The following is a 19251-nucleotide window of genomic DNA, read 5'->3' on the forward strand; positions in this document are numbered from 1 at the left end:
GATTTCTGACAAAACAAAACTGATGTTCTCTCTCCCTCATAGAATGAGTTGATTGATCGTTCATGTTTAGGGCGGGTTTTGGTTTCTGAAAGGAGAGGGTTACATATGTACATAGATGTAGTTTTAGACCCTCAATTATTAATAGCTGTGCTCTTTCAATCTTTAATCTATTGAACCAATCTTTGCCGCTCTACATTCCATTCCATATCATTTTATTTATCACGAGACACTCCCCAGCTGAAGTTTTGAAATCGCAGACTTACCAATATCATGTGTTAAGATCTCAGTGAATTGTTGCGATATTATGACCACACAAAACGAGCAATTTAAATCAAATTGCACAAGGAAGTGTCCTTGACGGGAGAGATTAATTACCACGAAACATTGGAAACCCGATTGGCACTCTCTGGGTCTGTTCAAGAGAGGTACATACGTGTAGATATTGGAGCCGGTAGGCGCCAGATACGAGTAGCAGTCGAAAACTGGCCAGATCCAGTTGGGAGATCTCTGATCTATGGCTAATTAGAGATCGGTGGTGTGGTGCAGTGTAGTGCAGTGTCTGCGGTAGTCAGCAATTTGTGGTTTTTAATTACTCCGTGGCAAATGCCCCCCCTGGACACCCGATCACCCCGATCAATTTTGCATATGATTTCCATATTAAACGAATTTATCGCCTGGGCCACTCAGCAAGTGAATGGACAGGAGTTGTATGTATGTACAAGGAGCTGCTGCTGATGCAGCCTCCTGATGCATCGCTCAATCAGGCAGTCGCACAGCCAAGTGGCACTCACTCAATTTGCATTAGGAACTGCTGTTCCGATCACCATCTTCTATGTACATTGTGGAACAATCCCGGCTATCAGCACTCAGGCCACTCAGACAGCAAGGAGATTGATGGCGGCCATAAAGCGTGGACGCCAGAACATCGTCATTCGCTGGAGTACCGCTGGATTGTACCGAATTTCTATGCAAGCCTTTCGACAATTAACACCATTTTTATTCCGCTTTTATCGCAGTAATTGCATTTGATACCCCCGTCCCCAAAGCATTTCCCCAATTCCCCAATACCCCAATTCTCAATTGCCCGCATCTGTTGTCAATTCTTTTTCTTGTTTTGTTTTTGATGCTTCTGATGTGGAGAAAGATTGGGGTTCTACGCGTGTCTGTCAATGGTTTCAAGTTTATGGAAAAATGCACCAACGCTTGGCTGGATTATCGTCCCTATATTTATCAAAGTACAAACCCATACTTGCCAAACAGACACGACTCTGAGTGTCGCCCCACAGTTGCAGAAGCCACAAAGAGAGTGATCCGAAGAGGGGCAGTGACGAAATGGATGTTTGGCTAGCCAGCGGGCTGGCAATTTTCGATTCAGGCGCGAAATTCATTTCGAAGCATGAAAATTACAACATCGCAAAAAACAAAAGGCATTACGGATCTGTTTTTGGGGGGGAAAGCTACAAAGGGAGGGCACAAGAATTATTACACGGACTAGGGCTTGGTACCTACATACAGACGATGGAAGGAGAGGTATACTGCATTTGGGGAGGATTTTGTGACTGATAGAGTGGTGATGATTAATGGGCACACATCGAAGGAAAGCAATGACCAATTCTTATGGTGATTCAGTTGTACCTATATCACCTATATCGAAACAGTCGTTGAATGACTCGTAGAAGACTTTAAAAACCTCCCATGTGTAGTCACTTCTGCCTTTTTACAGGGCACCAGCAGGCTGTGCTTTCTGGCACTTGCAGCCCACTTGTTCTAGCTGCAACAGCCAGTCGCATGGGCAGGCTGCTTTGTTGCAACAACATTTTCCTGCGCCGCCAGGCAAAGGCCACAACTCATTTCTCTTGTGTCCGGAGCGGGGCATAAAAGGCGTTAAGTTTGTCCAGCACGTACACGACCCGGGAGAAACGAGCAGGGGCAGGGGACTAGGAGTAGGAGTAGGAGGATAGGGTGGCATGGCTGGCCAGCAGGAGGCCAGGACGTGGGCAGGCGTGGGTATTTCAATCAGCGAATCAGCGCTGACCGCAGCCCTGCCCCCTATGGACGTGCAACGTGTGCAACCGCACAATAGGTGGGCCCAGGGCCGACCCGGGCCGACTGACATGTCCTGCGTCGCCTACGTGAACAATTATTTATTTGACTTGTTTTGGTCCTAGTCCTCAGTCTCTTGGTCTGCGTCTAGTCCTTGTCCCGATCGCTATCCTGGCTCTGGAGGCGTTTGGCAATTAGTGACTTGGGCCGCTTTGCGACGTCTCTAAACGTTTATTAATGAGTTGCTGTCGGGATCCGAGATGCGATATGTGTCTGCCCCAAAGCGGAAATCTATAAATCTCGGCCGCGCTTTTGCAGATCCCCGATAAGACCCTGGCATTAAGTCTATCCCGAACGAACGCTGTGATGGGCGTTATACTAGAATACTAGAATACTAGAAAAGTTACCCCCCCTCTCTGCAGTCCGTTCCTTTATGATGCATGTTAACTGCTTTTGTTGGATTCCTGTTCTTAGCGTTGCTTGAGATATTTCCATTTGAATGGCCTTACATACAATCGTTTCCCAGCAGTTGGCAAATGTTGTCACGATCCGATCCCAAGTGTCACATAAATAATGCAGCCGTGGCAGCCACCCCTTTTGGCATGTTGCAGCTAATGACATGGCTGAATGGCTCACAGCAGGAGGAGGAAGGCCGGGCAGAGCCTACTTTGACACCTCTCTTTGAAATCGGACCGCTTCTCGGCTATGGATCGGTTCGTTTCAGTTGGTTCACAGGACTGGCTGGAGAGTCGGGAATCGTGTGATGTATGGGATCATGTTGGGTGGATATCTCGGGCCAATGTTTGCTGTTTGGACAGCTAACATGAGCGCGGAATAGATGGGTACATGTTTGGGCTACGAATTCCAGCCATTACGAGCAGATAAACACAGATTGCTTTGATGAAGACTAATCCCAGTGAAATTGCTTATCAATTTTAAGCAAACATTTTCATTTTATAGGTAAATGGGGCTATTTGTGGGCCGTGCCATTCTGGCCGAAGTACGTTGGAATGGAAATTGCCAGCAATTTTCTCGATGGTGGATGCTGGACAATCTTCGTTGTGCACATTTTAATTGAATAAACACAGTGCAGCGGTTAGCCGTCTGTTTGCATTAAGAGTGCATTGCGGCCACCGATCAACTCTAATTAGCGGCAACAAGTCGAGACAAGCAAGAAAATGGACAACGGAAGCGTTCAATTATGCATGCCCCCCCCCCATGCCCCCATGCCCATGCCCCCAAGGTGGAGCCGCAGCTGCAGGTCCTGGGCCCCATTCGGGGTGTCAGAAATATTGTCATAGTCGTTGCTCGAGCAACACTTTTCTGCCTTTATCGATGCATATTCATCGATTTGCATACTGCCCGCTGGCCACGGGCCAAGTTGGTCAGCTCCCGCCTTCCCCTGCCCCTTCCGCTACCACTTGTCCGTCATCCGCATTGGTGTTGGCCATTATTGTGGCCAGTTTTATGCCGGCAGTGCGTGATACGCTTTTCCTTATCGCAGCCCGTGATTTATATCAGTCGTAAATATATTTGCAATAATCGATCGATCGGTATCCAAATATGAGGCGTGACGACATATCATATCAATGTTCAGCGAACAGCTCTGCCATATGGCTGCTTCTGCTGCTGGCCGAGCACACACCCAGTGCCCAGGTAGGCGCGCTCCCGCTCTTGCTCACTGCGGCGACGGGCAGCTCGCTCCTCAGCCGTGTGCGTCATGTAGCTCTGGTGCCAATCACGATTGCGTCCCTAAAACAAGAGTTTCCACCGGTGAGTGGCATCGATTGAGCGACGTTGTAGTCGAGGCGTTGACTCACCCTGGCGCAGTGCTTCTGCATGAGCTCCTCGTAAATCTGTCGATCCTCGCGTATGTTGTAGCCCACATCCTCGCGGTGGTTGGCCTCTGCCTGGCTGGCTGCAAGCTTCATGTTCTGGCTGATTTGATCCTGAAGATCGCACAATTGTTTGCGGCGATTGACCTCATTCTGCTGCAGTTCCATTTCCCTCTTCCTCGCGTCATTCTCGGCAGCCACATTCAGGCTAAGGAAGAGACAATTATGCATCAACATGGCATTAAGGAGCTATCTACCTACGCCTCGGCATAGGCCCGCTGCTCGGCGAGCACTTCCTGGTGGAGTTGAGCCTTCTGCTGCTGATCCCTGGCTAGATTCTCGGCCTGACACTGGCCCTCGATTAGGCGGCGCAGCTGCTGCTCGTACTGCTCCTGCTGGGCCCGGCTATCGTCCAGACGCTGCCACACCCGTTGCCAGAGGATCTCCACGCAGGCCTGGCGCCGCCTCAGTGCCTGGCGATCCTCAATCTGCTGGAGCTGTGCCTGCTTGCTCTCCAACAGGATCTGTTTGGTTTGCATGTGGCGATGCGCCTCGGAGTTCTCGCTGCAAGGAGACAGGATTGGATTGGAGTGCGGCAAATGGGGGGCAAGGGAGACTCACATTTCCCGCTGCTGCTGCTTCACTTTCAGCAGCTCCTGCTCAGCCTCCTCCCGCTTCAGACGCTCCATGTGAATCCATTCGTGGCGTTTCCTTTCAGCCTCGTCGGCGCGTGCCTGCAGAAGTGCTGCCACCTCCTCATCCACCTGTAGCGCCTCGCTGTGGAGCTGCACATAAAGCTGACCGCGGCGGTCGTCCAAATCCTCTGACCATTCCCGCATTCGCTGTGCCACCTTCCAGCCGATTTGCGATTTGATATTTCTCCGGCTGGTGCGGTTAAGGAATTCGATGGTTTCCATGTCAAAGGATCGTTCTTAATTGATTCAATGTTGTTCAATGCTTTCAATGTTGTTTAAAAAAACAACTGCCGGAAACCTTGGTTGCATTTTGCCTGCTGCCAAGGACAACGGTAAATCGAAGGAAGTGAAAATCGGACTGGTGCATTTATATTTATTACATTAAATACTTAATTTCTTTTCCTCCGATATCTTGATCTTTAAATGATCTTTGCAATAACTGCCATGTATAATGCATGTAGAATTCATGTAATTTGACAGTCGATAACGCACACAATTACATCGATAGGCACACAATAAAATCCCAATCAGAATTGTTCGCCATTGACGGTATAACATCTACTTTTCTATATATTGAATTTATACTTACGGTATATCGGCTAATAATGGCATATTTTTTATCTATCTATTAAATTTCATATTCCATACAACTTCTATACGCAGTTTTTTTGAATTGTCGCTCTCTCCACTTTGGCGCGCAGCTCTAGTGATTATCCAGTCGATAGTATCGATAGCAGTTTCTTCCATAAACACATACATTTTGTGCCTCGACATTTTTTTGTTTAAACCATATTTTATAAACAATCCAATAAAGGGAGTCCTTAAAATCACCACATTATGAAAATTAGATTTGTCAATCGGATTAAATTTTGTGTTCAAGTCCGACGGTCCTAGTTAGCTAGTAATATCAAACCGAATATCCAAATCAGGAAATTAGATTTCTGATCATCGTCGACCGTTATTAAAGTGGTGCTAAGTGGGTTAAGTGTTATCGGTATATTTATGGTATATTTACAAAATTAGACGGTATTTTTCTTAGGGTCGGTATATTAATCGGTAAATACTGAGCTCCACCTCTGCGTTGGCGCTGTCGCTGTCATCATCGCTGCTGCTCCAAAAAAGACCCAAACCGAATTGTGCCTCTTTTGACCACGCCAACGTCTGTTTTTGCCTAAAATTCGCGTGGAGTTAGCCAAACTCCGGTGACAGTGGTGTCGGCTGTTGGCAGTACCTTAAAGAAGTGCAACAAGTGGTTAAACACGCTTTTTAAAACGTTCCCCAGTGCCTTACACCGACAACGTACTCACACCAATATAATTCTACCTGCCCAAATAATCGTGTGTGTGCGTTTGTGTGAAACAACAACAACAAGTTGCTGCTTTCGTCGCAGTTTCCGAGAGAGTGTCTGCTAATTACGCCAAAAATGTTAATTAATGCTTAATTTAATTAACGAAACCCCTGCGAGTGGAGCAAAAGAGTGCGCGTGAGCGAGACGGAGCTAGAGATAGAGATCTGATCAGATCTTTGAGAAAATCCCCAACGCGAGGATCTGTATCGCGTATAACTCATAAGTCTGGTTTTTAAATATAGATTACAAGTGCACTTAAGCAAACAAGCAAGCAACAATCATTAATTGAACAAATAAAACGACTACAGCTACAGGTATGAATAATAATTATAATTGACATTTCGCTTGGCGGGCGCTCTTTTCTTTCTTTCATATTTTCACATTCTTGCATTCTCTTGCTCTTCCCGCTGTCTGTCTTTCTCTTTTGGCCGTTTCTTTTGCTTTGCATATTTCGAGTGTCATGTAATTTTTTTTCCTTTTCATTTTTGCAAAAATATTTTCTTTCATTCGTCGAGTTGGGGGCCGCCCGCTGCACTTGCCATCTCTTTTCACCAATAAGAGCGGCTAGAGCTTCGGTCTAATAAGAGTCTGAAGTTTCTTGTTTGGCCACCAACACCACAGAGCGACCATTGAACACGCACGCACACATGCTCACAGCCTAGCTACCTGACACACACGCATACCTACCTGAATGCTTTGGAATGTTGTTGCTGCTTTGTGTTCCCAATACATATCGTTGTCAACGGTTTTTGCTTATCAATAGAATACTCACACAGCCACAGACAATAGGCAGCAGGTTATGATTGGGATTATTAAAACAGAGAGAGAAAGAGAAGAGCCGGGGAATGCCTCTTGAGAGAGTGGCGGTTGCATGGCATTTTCCATTTCCGCTGCACAATTTCTGTGTCAATCACCTGTTCTGCAGCGCTGGCACTTTTTCGCATGCCTCGCGTTGGCCAGCAACAAATGGAAAGAAAAACATGATATTGCTGGCAGAGATGCCAACGCTAAGTTCCCATAGAAATTCTCATCGGAAATCCGCTAATCCAAGCTAGGCAGACAGCCTTAAGGTAGCGGTGCAATTCAGCCAACAGAGCACTGATTGAATTCGCCGCGCCTGCTCCCCTTGCCATGCTCCAAACAGCTGTTCGAAATCGCCTGTGTTTATGTTGGCTACGCTCCCAGCAGAGACGCGAGCAGCGCTGCCGTCATTTGTTTGTGGAACTTCGAGCGGTGCGCAAGGAAAAAGGATATGCCGCAAGGATAAGGATTTGGCGAGGCTCTGTACGTGTGCCACTCACTGTGTGTGTGTGTGTGTGTGTGTGTGTGTGTGTGTGTGTGTTTGTGGGTTCAAAATGTGTGGTTTTTCAATTATTCAAGACGCAAACCGAAGAGAAAATAAATTTTATGCCACTACCACCTGCATCCCTGCCACTCCTTCCCACTCCTCACCAAAGTGCAAGGCTGCCGCTGCCGCTGCAAGGCAATAACATAAAATGCGGTGAGCAACAGCATGTGAAAGAGGGAGGGCGAAAGAGAGCTCAAGTGGCAAAGTGCAAATGTATTAAATAAATAAAAGACGCAAAGAAAATAAAAAAAAAATACCCGAAAACGAAACGAAACAAAGTCTCAAAAGTCTAATATGTGTCTGCGGTTGTTGTTGTGGTTGCTCTTTCCTTCTTTCTTGTCTTCTATCTGTCTCCTATCCTATTGTTGTTGGTCCGTTTTCTTGGCGCATTGCATAAGTGTTTTCTCTGCCCCTTTCTTACGCTCTTTACCCTTACCTTTCCTTTGCTCAATTGCAGATAAGCAACTCAACTCTACTCAGCGCTACGTGACGTACTATACTTGCTTATCACTAATTCAGGAGATAGCCACAGAGCACAGGAACCACCGACTAGCGACCACCGAGCGACAGGCCCAAGGCCCCAGGCGACCGACGACCGACGACCGACGACAATGGAGTCCATGGAGTACGAGATGGCACGCAATATGACGCTGCTGTTCTTCCTGGAGCGCCTCCTCGACAAGGGAGAGCCCCGCACCGTGCACGATCTCTCGTGCCAGTTCGGCAACAAGGAGTTCACCAAGGAGATGCGGCAAATCGCCGGCGGCAGTCAATCGGGTGAGTGCTCCCTAGGCAGGCCAGACCCCGCAACAAACTACAGTAGAACTCAGCTACAGTGGAGTTTCTTGCATAGTTTGCGACTAGACCCATGATCGGAAGATATGCATTTCTTCGCTGCCCCTCTATCCCCTTGACCACTACAGGTCCCAGCATGAAACATGAAACATGAACCATGAAACTTGTTTGCTGACAACTAATACTGGACATGTCACATTTCTACGGCTATACGAACATTCGATCCAATACAATACACATTCGATGCACCTGCGGGCCAATGTTTGTCATTGCCAATGATTGCTTTTGTTGTTGTTGGCGGCCAAGTGCACATGTCATTGCCACTGCCAGAGGGGAGGCAGTGTCTCCGTGTCTCCTTTTCCATCTCTCGACTCGACTCGACTGAAGCTGCGCCAATGCACGAAACCGCAAAAACATGCCAATGATTTTTCAGTTACAGCTTTTTATCGCAGACTCGAAACTGCAATCGATAATGCACGTGTTGTTTGTCGGTTTTGTCTCTCTATTCCATTTCCCCTCTTACGTGGTGCCTGTCTCCTCCCTCCTCTTTCTCTACTATACGCGCTGTGTGTATTATTTTACAAGCGCTCTCAAGGGCCCGCGTGCTTTGGAGGCCTAAAGAAAACTACTATACTGTAGTAGTCGATATTCCGACTAAACAATACCCGCTAGTCATAAGAGATGTGGATTTCATTCGACTTACTTTGAAAGTGTCGATAGCAGAGTGGACTTTTCGGAGTGATGGAAGATCGTTTAATATGCCCTTGAACTCCACGAGTACTGGGTATTCTCCCAAAAACCAATACATACACATGTACTCCACACTCTCCACATTCTATTCCATTGACAAGTCAACACGTGAAGAGGCTCGCGGCCTGCTCTTCATGATATTTATCAAAATGCATGCTTCTGCGAAGAGAATCTCCAAGAATAGACACAACAAACAACTTTCGATTTCTAAAGATAGGTGCCGTACCACTTGAGGCAAGTTTCTTAAAGAAAAGGTGCAATGCACTTTCCCTTTGCTCTCAGATATTTGTGTGGGCACTCCAAAAATCTATGTATTTTTGATGGAGTGGTAACAGGAAATGGCAAACAATTGTTTACATTGATCGTATAATCCCTTGTAAACAAGTTGAGAGCTGAATAGAGGAATACATAATACCCCGTACGAGTAGGAATTTAAGGGAGAAATTATGTTGTCTGTCCCTTGGCTCGAGAATCTGTTCGGATTATGAGCTTTGGAGCTTTGATTTCAGTAAAAAAAACTGTCTTAAACTAAGCGGTTTTTGATACAATGAATACTACAAATAGTTATTCAAGAACAATAAGTTTCACATTAACTTTCCCATTCTTTCCGTAGAATCAATTACCTTTCACCATGCATTTCTTCACAGTTCTTTCTTGTAATTGCTTAGCGCCCATAAATGGCGATTGTAGCTCTTTGTTCACACTTTGTGGCTGCATTAATTGCAACTGAGCAAAACAAATGTTTAACAAAATGTTTATCGCATTTGCTGATTTCCCACACATGTGCGTGACGTTCCACGGACAAGACCCGCGACAAGACAAATCGTGTCTGCCCCCAAAGCAAACCCCAAAGCGAGCAACATTTGCCAAGTAATTTGGCGCTAAAATACTTTAATCTTTGGCTTAAATGTTGCTTTTACCCCCAGAACGCAATAGACGGAAAAAACTCCGGGGGAAATATTCGCGAGACACGCAAATCAGAGCCGAAGAACCAGGGGAAATATTAATGGAGAAATGTCAAGGTTTGGCTTATAAATAGAATAGCGTCAGATATTCGTATCGTATCCTTTGGCTGATATTTCTAAGTCCCCATCAAATGGGTGATAAGGAGTGCTCTTGGGTCAGTGGAAAACCCAAATTTCCCCCCATAAACGCCTGTTTACTCTCCTGGGTACGACCTAAAACCCTATAAACATATATTATGCTGCTTCATTTTTGTCAACGTGTTGTTTGTGCAACTTATAAACCGTTAAAGCCGCCAGGGCTTCTGCTGCTGCTGCTGCTGCTGCTTACATCCTATACCCTTGTGTATGCCGCCCTCGCCCCCAATAAACCCATCGACTCCGTTCCATTATGTAGTTTTTGCGGTCTGCCATTGATGGGGGGTGGGGTGTAGGGGATGGGGCATGGAGCATGGCGATGTAGAGACGGAAACGTTGTAATAGAAAAGTGTCGATTACGTGACAAAAATGTTCAATTGAATTTCAATAAAATTGCATGGACATCCCTATCCATTTGTTGCTTCAATAATATATGGCGATGTGTGTGTGTGTGTGTGTGTGTGTGTGTGTGCCTCCCTTTTGCCTTTCGTATGCATATTCCCCATCGAATTGATGAGGGTTTTCGACCAACATTTTTTGGGGAAATTAACGTCAAAAGCTTTCTTCTAGCCAGATGAGAGCAACGGTAACAGTAACTTGGACTTCTTTAATTTTCTGTGAGAAATAGCTTTGGCCTCGTTTATCTGGGACTTAAATTTTCACTGCTAATTCAACACCCAGACAACACACCAACGGAAACCGAAGCTTCGATTGTTTTTGTTTTTGTTTTTGTCTGTTCTGCGGTGCAAATCATTTGGACAAACACAAAAACATGTCCATTTAGCTCTCTTTATCGTTTGGCCATTTTAAGCTGTGCCTCCGGCAGAGGAAGGGGCAGCGACAGCGGCAGCGGCAGAGAGCAAAGCCAAACAACGATTTTACTCTGTTTAATTGCCCACACACACACACGCACACACGCACACGTATGCTCTCCCACATTAGAGATGAGCGCGTGTCGTGGCTTGTATGGCACGCACCAAACATAGTCTAAAACATTGTCCTGAATCATGACCAACCAAGGTAATGTTTTTGCAATCTTGCGGCCTACAGAAGTACCTGTAGAAGCGTCTTGAGTCTCGATCTACGTTGTGCGTATTTGTTGGGAATTTTGGGACCCCGACGAGCCGAACCCGAATAGGTACAGCCCTCTGAACAGACTGTCTCATGCCAAGGCTTGGTCTCTGAATAGACACGTCTTTAAATAAGCACGAAAAAATACACAAAAAGGAATTTTTTTTTGGCATTTCAGTGAAGTATGTTTGGTATATACCGATTGCTGAAACTTATATTTTTATATATAACGCACCTTCAATCGAAATTATGAATATTCAATGAAGAAAATCTTTGAAAAATACGAAAACAATATGCCGTTTCGATTATTTCTCACGCACGAAGTGGAGATCTACTCATCAGGTGTGTGGCTTTGGGCCCATCTCTAGCTCGTACACACACGTGCACGCACACACGCACGCACACACAGGCACGATCTCTACATGCCAAGCCTTAACGGGACTAACGAAGGTTCGTTCGTTTGCAACTATTTTGTTATTTTGGTTTCTGTATTTATTTCTTGTTGAGTAATCGATTTCCAAAACAAAAATATTGTCAAAGTAATCGGAATAAAAACACACAATAACTGCTGTTGAAATACGCGAAACGAGTGTGGATATGTGAATGATTAGAGGGTACAAATACGAACCTCTACCACCCGCCTGAATGATTAGCTGATTGATCCGCGGCCGATGCTTCCGCATGAGACGGAACGTCCACGTCCTCCTCTCTGTTACACATTTCAATTTTCGCCAACGAACAGGGAGAGAGAGCGAGTGGGAGAGAAACAGAGTGTGTGCTAGAGAGAGAGACATTGTCGTAAATTTAACGATTTTATGCGAACGGCAGCAAAAAGGGGTGAAGGGATGGCACTGGAAATCCTTTAACGCCTTACCGCCAGCCGGTGCTCAATGCTCCATAGCCTCCTCCTTTCGGGCGGCATTGCGTGTCAACATTTGGTGCGTACCGGGGCAGCACCCAAGGCTTTTATGTTATTGTTAACTTTCCCTTCGAGGGAAATTGGTAACTGTTTTCGGGAAGGAGGGGAGGCATTGATTTTTGCTGTTCTTCACAGCTGACATTAATTGCAAAAGGCACAAGAAATGAATTTGCTGTTCATTATATTTTAGGTGAACTTTTGTGCCCATTTGGGCGTCTAATTGATTGAGAACAGAACTGTTTGACTGTCAGGCAGCAGAGGAAAGGGAAAAGCGGCTCTAATGAGCCTATAATGAAGTGAGTCCTCCGAAAGGGGAAGTACAAGAATTTAGAAGTTAAGAAACCCCCACCACCCAGGCACTGCCATTACACTTGTGTGTCATTCCCCTGCCACTCCTTTAGCGAGGCATAAAATCTTGAATTTATGGGCAGACATAACCCTTTTACGCCCCCCACAATCATGCAACAGGCCTGCGGCTACCTCACATTCGAATTTACAACATCTCGGGGCCCGAAACTGGGGAAACATTTCCGTTTTCTTCAATAAGCAGAATGTACCATAAATACACATAAATTTATAGCGAGTGTCCTCGGTGCATTTGAAAATTGCCATGGCAAGAAAAGAAAAAAAATATATAAGAAATGTGTCCAAGTGGGTCGAGCCGTAAAATGTGCCGACCACCCCAGCCGCAGAGTCTCCCCTGCCACCTGCCACCTGCCACCTGCCACCTGCGCTCCACTAAGAGAGCCAAAAATGTTTGTTTGCCAAGAATTGCGGCTAGGCACACAAACAGACAAATATTGGACCAGCCAAGTACTTGGTATAATATTTGGCTGTGGCACTATGGGAAGTACCCAAATATACATATGTATGTACATATGTATGCACAAAAGTCGTACACGTAGATATGCATATTAGATATTGGGGTTAGAGGTTGTGGCCTTCGATAAATATTAATATTGAAATGTTTTTTTTACAACTTTTATGAACTTCGATTTGTGGCGCGTCAGTTGGTGCGCCCTTCTGCCAGTTGCCACCCATTTCAATTTCTGTAAGTAAACATAAAATTGAATTATGCACATGCTGCCAGGGTCCTCGACCTTAATGCGGTGGGATTTCTCTCGAGAAAATAGCTCGGATTGGGGGTGACTCTTTCCAGCCATTTGTCAGTTTTGTGGCTCCTTGGGCAAGGCCCCTTGGACGGGGGCAGGAAAGTGGGTGGAAAATGGAGATGTAAGATGTTTGTTAAGGGATTACGTTCTATTTTGATTGACTCGCCAAATCCGTAGACAATCCCCTTGCATAATGCCCATCCGATTCGATTAATCAGAGCTCGTTTCGGGTTTGTCTCGCCCTGGAGTTGTGTATGTAGGGAGCAGTATGTCAAATGCAATTGAATTAATCTATGCCCAGCATTATAAACAAGTTCCAACAATGAGGCACGCAATGGAGGACCGAGCACCGAGCACCGAGCACCGAGTACCTTCTCTTTGGAGTGGTGCTCTCTGATCTTTCCAGCGCTGCGTGGCGTTTGCCTTGCTGTCACTTCAGATTACGCAAACAATAGCGAATGGTTGTGAAGGCAGAGGGGGAGGCAGAGGTGGTGGAGCTCGGGCTGGGGTATAGAGTCGAGCGGCACTCATCGCTACATTCCTACCTTCATACCGGATGATGATGATGTTGGAGCAGGGTTGGGTCGCAACGCGTCCCGTTTTGGGCCTTACAGTGGCAGTCAGTCAGTCAGCAACTATGACCTGATTTATCAAATAAATGGTGCGCTCGGTCGGTTGGCTTGAGTTCACAATACTCTTCTCATTTGGTTGGAGCTACACTTGGAATAAACTATTGAAAGCCCCAATAACTTGCTTTAAAGCATGCACACGCAATGTATTTTGCCTTAGAGTGTTCTGATATGCCCAACATGTTACCTACACCGACATTCTCACAGTGTAGCCCCCTAAAACACACACAATTTGCTACCCTCGCATACCGTACTTTGTAATTGTAAACTAACTTTATTTGAAGCAACAACTTTTGCCAACTTTTCAAAACCCCTTCCCCCCCCACAGAGCAACAGGATAGAGACTGAATGAATATTCATTCCTATGTTCATGTACGAGTATTCGTTGATTTGTATTCATATATGGATATGAATTGTAAGTTTGTCATTTGATGATGCGATTACAACAATGTTTTGTTAATTATGGGAATCCAGACATATGTATGTAGTTCCACGATATGAAAGGGGGAAAACTTTATATGCACACAAAAGTTACTCCTTAATGATGGTGCAACTGGAATGCGTGGCTCTCTATAGAGACTAACACCGTCTATCACTATCGAACGACTGGGTACCAGGGCACCACGGTACCCGGGAATTAATTAACAACAATAAGTACTTAGTCTTGACGTAATTACTGAGTTGACACATTGAGAGGCCAAGAAAATTAATTAAGTTTGAGCTGCTGGTGCAACACTTTTACTTATTTAACCACTTAACCAGTGCAGAAGCACTAATGGCTCCACCTAATTGTAATTGACATCTCCCTTTGCCCTTTCGTCAGGTCTGAAGAAATTTCTCGCCCAATACCCATCAATATTCCTGGTGGACGGGGACTACGTGCAGGTGAATGCCTACCAGCACAGCAACGCGGACGACGGTGGTGGCGGCGGCAAGCGCGACTACATTCAAGAGGCTAAAGACTACTTCAAGAACAAGATGCTGCAGTACGGGGCCGCTGCAGAGGTGCCGGTGCGAAGTCTGCTCGGCCATCGGTCGCAGGCCTCGCCGCAAGTCCGTCACATATCGGGTATGTTGGATATTCAAGAAGTCGTTCGTCTGCCTCCACTTTTCACTTTTCACTTTTCACTCTTTTCCTTTTTGTTTTTTGAAGGTCAACATATCAAGGAGTTCACGGACTTTCTCACCAAGCACACGGACACATTCAAGGTGATCGATGACTTTGTGATGCTGGTGGGCTGCGAGAATATGACTGATCTGCCGGCCAGGGATCGTCTCCATCTGCCACAGTCGAACATCGATACGCGCGGCACCCAGCAGATGCTCGACTTCTTCGCGCAGTGCATCGAGATTAAGGGGCCGCTGCTGGTGGACCAGCTGTTCCATTTGCTGACCACCAACTTTCCGCAGGATCAGTGGCTGCGCATGTTCAAGACGCCCGGCGACCTGAGCTCCTTCCTAAAGCTCTTCGGCGACTGCTTTCACATTCAGGCCAATCTAGTCACGTTGCTGCAGAAGCCCAAGCTCAGTGACACGCACATCCAGCAGGCCCAGGCCCAGACCAGGGAGCAGTTCAACGCCCTCAACAACAACAACAACATCAACAATGGCAGCAATTCAAATTCAAGCCGCAGGGTGGATGTGGGTGCCGGTGTAGGTGGAGGTGCCTTGAGCTCCGTGCAACAGCGATTGCAGTCTCCAGCTTTGCGCAGCAATGGATGTGCGAGCAGCAACAATAATGTCATTAGCAGCAGCAGTAGCATCAACAACAACAATAGCATAGCATCGCCCAATTTCAAGCTGAACGCACCCGTGTCGAATGTAATTGGGGGGCAGGGGCAGGGGCAGCTGGGGCAGCCCAAGTCGGAGCCGAGCTCTGGCTTCGACAGCTATGTGCCCATGTCGGAGCTGAAGCTGGAGAATCTCTGCGAGAACAACTATCCCGGTGGGAATGTATGCTATGGCCCCATCGGAGGAGGACCCATTCAACAGCAGCAGCCGTTGACGGCGCCGGTGCCTGCCTCTACGAATCCTTCCTCGGAGAGAGTGAACAGCGTCAACCAAACGCTGAAGCAACGCATAAATACTCTGGTCATACGCACGCTGGCGGAGAACCTCGAGAAGGACAAACAGTCGTTGGCCAACCAAAGTTCTCCGCATGCCAGTCCCTTGCATTCCAGCAACTCCCATCCCAGCTCCAATTCCAACTCCAGCAGTGCCAATGCGAGCACAGCGAACAATCCCAATACCATCTCCAACTCAAACTCCAGCTCCAACCCACCCACCAACGCCAATCAATCACCTAGTCATAGCTACTTTGTCGGCGACACGTGGAAGATCAAGGTCCTGCAGAACACGACGGTGATAGCCAGTGTGAAGCAGTCTGTGTTCGTCACCGACATCCTTCTCAAGTACGCGGCCAAGAACGAGGGCATTGTGGTCTCCCTCGACTGCGAAGGCATCAATCTCGGGTTGAAGGGCGAAATCACGTTGATTGAAATCGGAACGGCCCGGGGCGAGGCGTTCCTCTTCGATGTGCAGTCCTGCCCTGCCATGGTCACGGATGGTGGCCTGAAGACCGTGCTGGAGCACGAGCAGGTCATCAAGGTCATCCACGACTGTCGCAACGATGCGGCCAATCTGTATCTGCAGTTTGGTATCCTGCTGCGCAACGTGTTCGACACACAGGCGGCGCATGCGATCCTGCAGTACCAGGAGAACGGCAAGCAGGTCTACAAGGCCAAATACATATCGCTCAACTCGCTGTGCGAGCAGTACAATGCACCCTGCAATCCAATCAAGGACCAGCTGAAACAGATATACAGGCGGGACCAGAAGTTCTGGGCCAAGCGGCCGCTCACCCGCGAAATGATGCTGTACGCGGCTGGCGATGTGCTGGTGCTCATCCACGATCAGCTCTTTGGCAGTCTGGCGCGGCAGATCAGGCCAGAGAACAGGCAGCTTTTCTCCGAGCTGTGCACGGAGCAAATCCTCCTGCAGATCAAGCCGAACGAGGTGAAGATTCGCAAGAAGCAGCGCAAGGTTAGCACCGAGGTGTCCGATCTGAAGTTGAAATTGGCGCAGACCAGCAAGAGCATTGTGCTCTCGAACCGCGAGATACGTCTGCTGCGGTGAGTAATCCTTCTGTCTCAATCAATCAATCGATCAAGAGCTAATCGTGGTATACTTCATAAACAGTTACATGGATCTGACGGAGGATGAAAAGGAGCGCCTCAAGGGCTACTACAAGGTGGCCAAGAAGCTGGAGAAAATGGAATCTGCCGGCAATCCCAGCAAGTGAGTGCCGAAATAGTTATAAAAGTACACCAAACCAAACTGAACCTTGTTGAATCCTGCAGGGATCAAAGTGACTCTGAAGACGAGGCGGAACCCAATGAAAACGAAATGTTTCCCAGCTTGGACTCTGTACCATCGGACAATTCCCTCTCGGGCACCTTTTCGCCGCGCTTCAGCTCTGAGCCACCCAGCCTGACGGAATCCATGCAGATGCTGGAGGAAATACTGCAGAACAAGTCAATGGATCGCATTGCGCGAATCGATAAGCTAGAGGCCATACTGACGACAGCCACCTCGTTGCCATGCGATCAGGTGAGCATCCGTCACAGCTCCCATCGTATTTGTAAACTAATTTAAAACATTTCTAATTTTATTCATACAGATACTGGCTTCCAATTCGATTCAGGAACAGTTGGGTTCGAGCATTGCGACCACAGATAATTTGCAAATCATACGCGAAAAGTCCAGAAAGTGAGTGTCTCTTAGCGGAGAACATCGGGCTAATTCCCAAACTCTAATTCTCTTGAACTCTATCTCAACAGCAATAGGAATTGCAATTGCCAAGGAGAGCGCAGTGTCACGCCCATTCTGAGAACGACGGACAGGCGGGTGGTGAAGCTGGTGGATGCCGAATCGCAGACGCTGAGCACCGGCGACGTCGTCATCACCAAGATATTCTTCCAGGACGAGCATGAGCGGGCCAAGGAGACGGCAATGCTTAGCAGCTCGCCCACGAAGCGTGTGGCATCCACATAAACAACGTGTCAATCTTCGAACCATGATTCCTAACAAGCAAAGCAAAGCGCAGACATATTACGTATTATTATTTTTCTGTTTTTAACTGTTGCGAGACTCGAGGAGAAGACGAAGAGAAAGACAAAGACAAAAGGCGGTGTCCCGAGCACCCACTATCGACTATCGATTATGCAATAATAACTTTTATGGGTATATCCAATTGAGAAGCAATATATTTTGTGCCTAAATGTTGAACATTGCAATAACAATAATATATACGAGTATGATTTACCAATTGTAAATGAATGGCCTCCCAAACGAGCTACTGTACGAATCGCACTTCTCAGCGGTGACCCCATCCTATCCCATTCCAGAGCGGAGTGGGGTCTGAGGTCTGAGAATCCGTGTTGCATTCGATGAGACAGATGAAAGGTGGATAGATGGGTAGGCCTCAGATTGTTTTGTTTTTGTTCATTATGACCCTAAATCAGCGCCAAACAATCATTGAAAATGTATGTGTAAATGTGACATAGAAAGCTTTGCGATGTATTAGCGAAATGATTAATGATTATTATAATCTGCGTTGGACCAATGTGTATTAAATCGAGATGAAATAATTCAAATGCAGCTTTGTAGAGGTTTCCTAATATGTATCTTTGTCGCCATATCAGAAGTGAACTTATTGTATTTTAACCATAATTAATTCTTTATAAACCCAAACTAAACTAAACGTTTATTCAACTCAATTTTAGTTTAACCAAACAATCTTATTAATTAATTAACAAAAAGCAATTCTGTAATCAATCTAAGTACATACATAAAAGAGAGTTAATTGTAAAGGAAAGCATATTGAAATTGTACGATTATAAATGATATTTCTAATTGAATAAAACGTGTATATACAAAAATATATTTAACGAAATATTAATATTAATATTATTATTAAGAAATATTATTCAATTTCCACCACACCGCCCCACGGGGCTACTCAGTGAATTTACACAAGAAAATTGGTTGGTGGGGGCGAGGGGAGGGGTTTTTTATTCAACGACATCAAGAGGTTTTAAACATTGATTATTGAATATTGATATATAAGTATATATATGTATAGATATTGAAATTTGTGTGTTGTTTGTGTAAATACATTTATGTTTGTGTTCAGTTTATGTTGGTATAAGTATGTCTGATTCTTTAATTTTAATTCTTATTGATTATTCGTATAGTATAGGGAGTTTTCCCAATTAAAATCTAGTTTTATTTTATTTTAATTTATTTGTCAATCATCTAGATTCAAGCGAGAGGTGCTCTCCATAACAATGAACCTAATCGATGCTGAAAAGGTAACATGGTTGTATGGATAAAAAACTCATAAAATGGCATTAATAGACATCGAAAAATTCACATGTGTACATACAGACATATGTGTATGTATGTACTCGTATATGTTCTATAATGTACTGGTTTTAATCAATTGACTTCTGAAAACAGCAACCATGTTTAAACCGGTTCCAAACATCAATTTGTTAAATATTCTTACCTCTAGCAAGATAAAATACACTTTAAGGTTTCAGCTT

The 19251-nt window shown here is 45.9% G+C and overlaps 2 protein-coding genes across 2 annotated transcripts; one reads left to right on the top strand and one right to left on the bottom strand.

Moving 5' to 3' along the window:
- Window positions 1–3554: 3554 nt before the first annotated feature.
- On the bottom strand, window positions 3555–4964 carry LOC4804522 (golgin subfamily A member 6-like protein 22). The gene is made up of 4 exons (XM_001361035.4): window positions 4500–4964; window positions 4140–4442; window positions 3864–4086; window positions 3555–3795 (listed from the first exon to the last, which is right to left on the bottom strand). Exons 1-4 carry the CDS (start codon window positions 4793–4795, stop codon window positions 3637–3639), a joined length of 981 nt encoding a protein of 326 aa, XP_001361072.2. The 5' UTR covers window positions 4796–4964; the 3' UTR covers window positions 3555–3636.
- Window positions 4965–5612: 648 nt separating this feature from the next.
- Window positions 5613–18407, top strand: egl (Egl_like_exo domain-containing protein). The gene is made up of 8 exons (XM_002138517.4): window positions 5613–6235; window positions 7727–8046; window positions 14469–14714; window positions 14799–16776; window positions 16844–16942; window positions 17005–17254; window positions 17325–17413; window positions 17485–18407. Exons 2-8 carry the CDS (start codon window positions 7881–7883, stop codon window positions 17696–17698), a joined length of 3042 nt encoding a protein of 1013 aa, XP_002138553.3. The 5' UTR covers window positions 5613–6235; window positions 7727–7880; the 3' UTR covers window positions 17699–18407.
- The last annotated feature ends 844 nt before the right edge of the window (window positions 18408–19251 follow it).

Source organism: Drosophila pseudoobscura, chromosome 3 (assembly GCF_009870125.1).
Source record: "Drosophila pseudoobscura strain MV-25-SWS-2005 chromosome 3, UCI_Dpse_MV25, whole genome shotgun sequence".
NCBI classification, from domain to species: Eukaryota; Metazoa; Arthropoda; class Insecta; order Diptera; family Drosophilidae; genus Drosophila; species Drosophila pseudoobscura.